Here is a 1,417-nt window from a genome sequence, read left to right as displayed (position 1 = left end):
CGAAGTAAAGAATAGGGAATATAACCGTTGATAACTCTTTTTCTTGATGTGACTACGTGTTTGTGTGCAGGACTCCCAGCAGTGGTTGGGGAGGCTAATTCCTGATAAACAGAGTCTCAACGACCAGCTGAAACAGGTTCAACAGAACAGTCTGCATCGTGAGTACTACACAAACTAAACACACACTTAACTATACAGTATATCACATATATATATATATATGTCACATATGGATGGTCTTGCCCTGAAGTTAGAGGGAGTTCTCAATTGGATTTTAGGATACAGCTGAATTACATCAGTGATCCCACAGATTAGAAAGCACTTTGTGGCCGTGGGGGTGACATCATACACTAATTTGCATATGTGTGACTTCATTATGCAACTCATTTGCATAATGCTTAGTGGTTGTGTTAGCAAGGTAGACAGAAAGAAATAGAAATCTTTAGCCAAATAATCACAAATTCAATACAGGAATTTATTTAACCTTTTAATTATTACTTAGGTAGCCTGTCTGTGAAGTGAAAAAAGAAATTCAAAGGGAGGGAAAAACATCAATAAAGAATCCTCAAAGAAGGCTGGCTTGACCAGGGTCCAGGCCCAGGCCCAGGTCCAGGTCCAGGCCCAGGCCCAGGTCCAGGTCCAGGCCCAGGCCTGCTCAGATGTGTCTTTCTCCCTTCGTGTCCCATTATCTCTCCAACCTACACCTGCCCCCGCACCCTGTCCCCTCTCCCCCTTCTACCTTCCTGCACACTGTGCGCAGTGCTGTTGCAAATGAGGAGAGAGGGGAGGGGTGGGGGGGCAAAACAGATTCAGAGAGGTGACCACAGGAGAGAAATACCTCGCATGCTCGCTGGACAATACTGTCTTTTCTACAGAAAGTCGCTAGTGTAGTCTAAACTAAAGGAGTCTGAAAAGTCCCTAAATCTAGCAACAAAGTCCCTTAGTCCCTAAGTTGGCAACACTGTTTTCTTGGAGAAAGATGCTGTGTGCATGGAGGGTGTGTGTGTGTGTGTGTGTGTGTGTGTGTGTGTGTGTGTGTGTGTGTGTGTGTGTGTGTGTGTGTGTGTGTGTGTGTGTGTGTGTGTGTGTGTGTGTGTGTGTGTGTGTGTGTGTGTGTGTGGTCTAGGTATAGCTACATTTGTGGGGACCAAAAACTGTGAATACAGTATACTTATGGGGACCTGACAGCTTTGTGGGGACAAAATGCTGGTCCCCTTAACGTTAAAGGGCTTTTGAGGACTAAGACTTGGTTTTAGGAGTAGGGTTAGAGTTAGGTTAGGGTTAGGGTTGAGGTTAGGCATTTAGGTTTGATGGTTAGGGTTAGGGTAAGGGTAAGGACTAAGGTTAGGCATTTAGGTTTGATGGTTAAGGTTAGGGTTAGGGTGAGGGTTAAGGTTAGGCATTTAGGTTTGATGGT

The 1,417-nt window shown here is 45.0% G+C and overlaps 1 protein-coding gene and 1 long non-coding RNA gene across 2 annotated transcripts in view; both read left to right on the top strand.

The window, feature by feature from the left end:
• LOC117960513 (intersectin-1-like) overlaps positions 1–1,417 on the top strand; it is a 33,897-nt gene that overhangs the window by 10,936 nt on the left and 21,544 nt on the right. The window contains 1 exon segment of the mRNA XM_034898459.1: positions 71–158. Within this exon segment, the coding sequence (XP_034754350.1) occupies positions 71–158 (88 nt within the window).
• The window catches only part of LOC117960467, a 4,346-nt gene continuing 2,994 nt past the window's right edge, over positions 66–1,417 (top strand). Inside the window, exon 1 of the long non-coding RNA XR_004660163.1 lies at positions 66–158. This is a non-coding gene — a long non-coding RNA (uncharacterized LOC117960467). The remainder of the gene's footprint in view (positions 159–1,417) is intronic.

The sequence above is a fragment of the Etheostoma cragini genome, chromosome 17 (genome assembly GCF_013103735.1).
Source record: "Etheostoma cragini isolate CJK2018 chromosome 17, CSU_Ecrag_1.0, whole genome shotgun sequence".
Classification (NCBI taxonomy): Eukaryota; Metazoa; Chordata; class Actinopteri; order Perciformes; family Percidae; genus Etheostoma; species Etheostoma cragini.
Note: the sequence above shows the minus strand (reverse complement) of the source record. Positions and strands in the feature narration are given on the sequence as shown.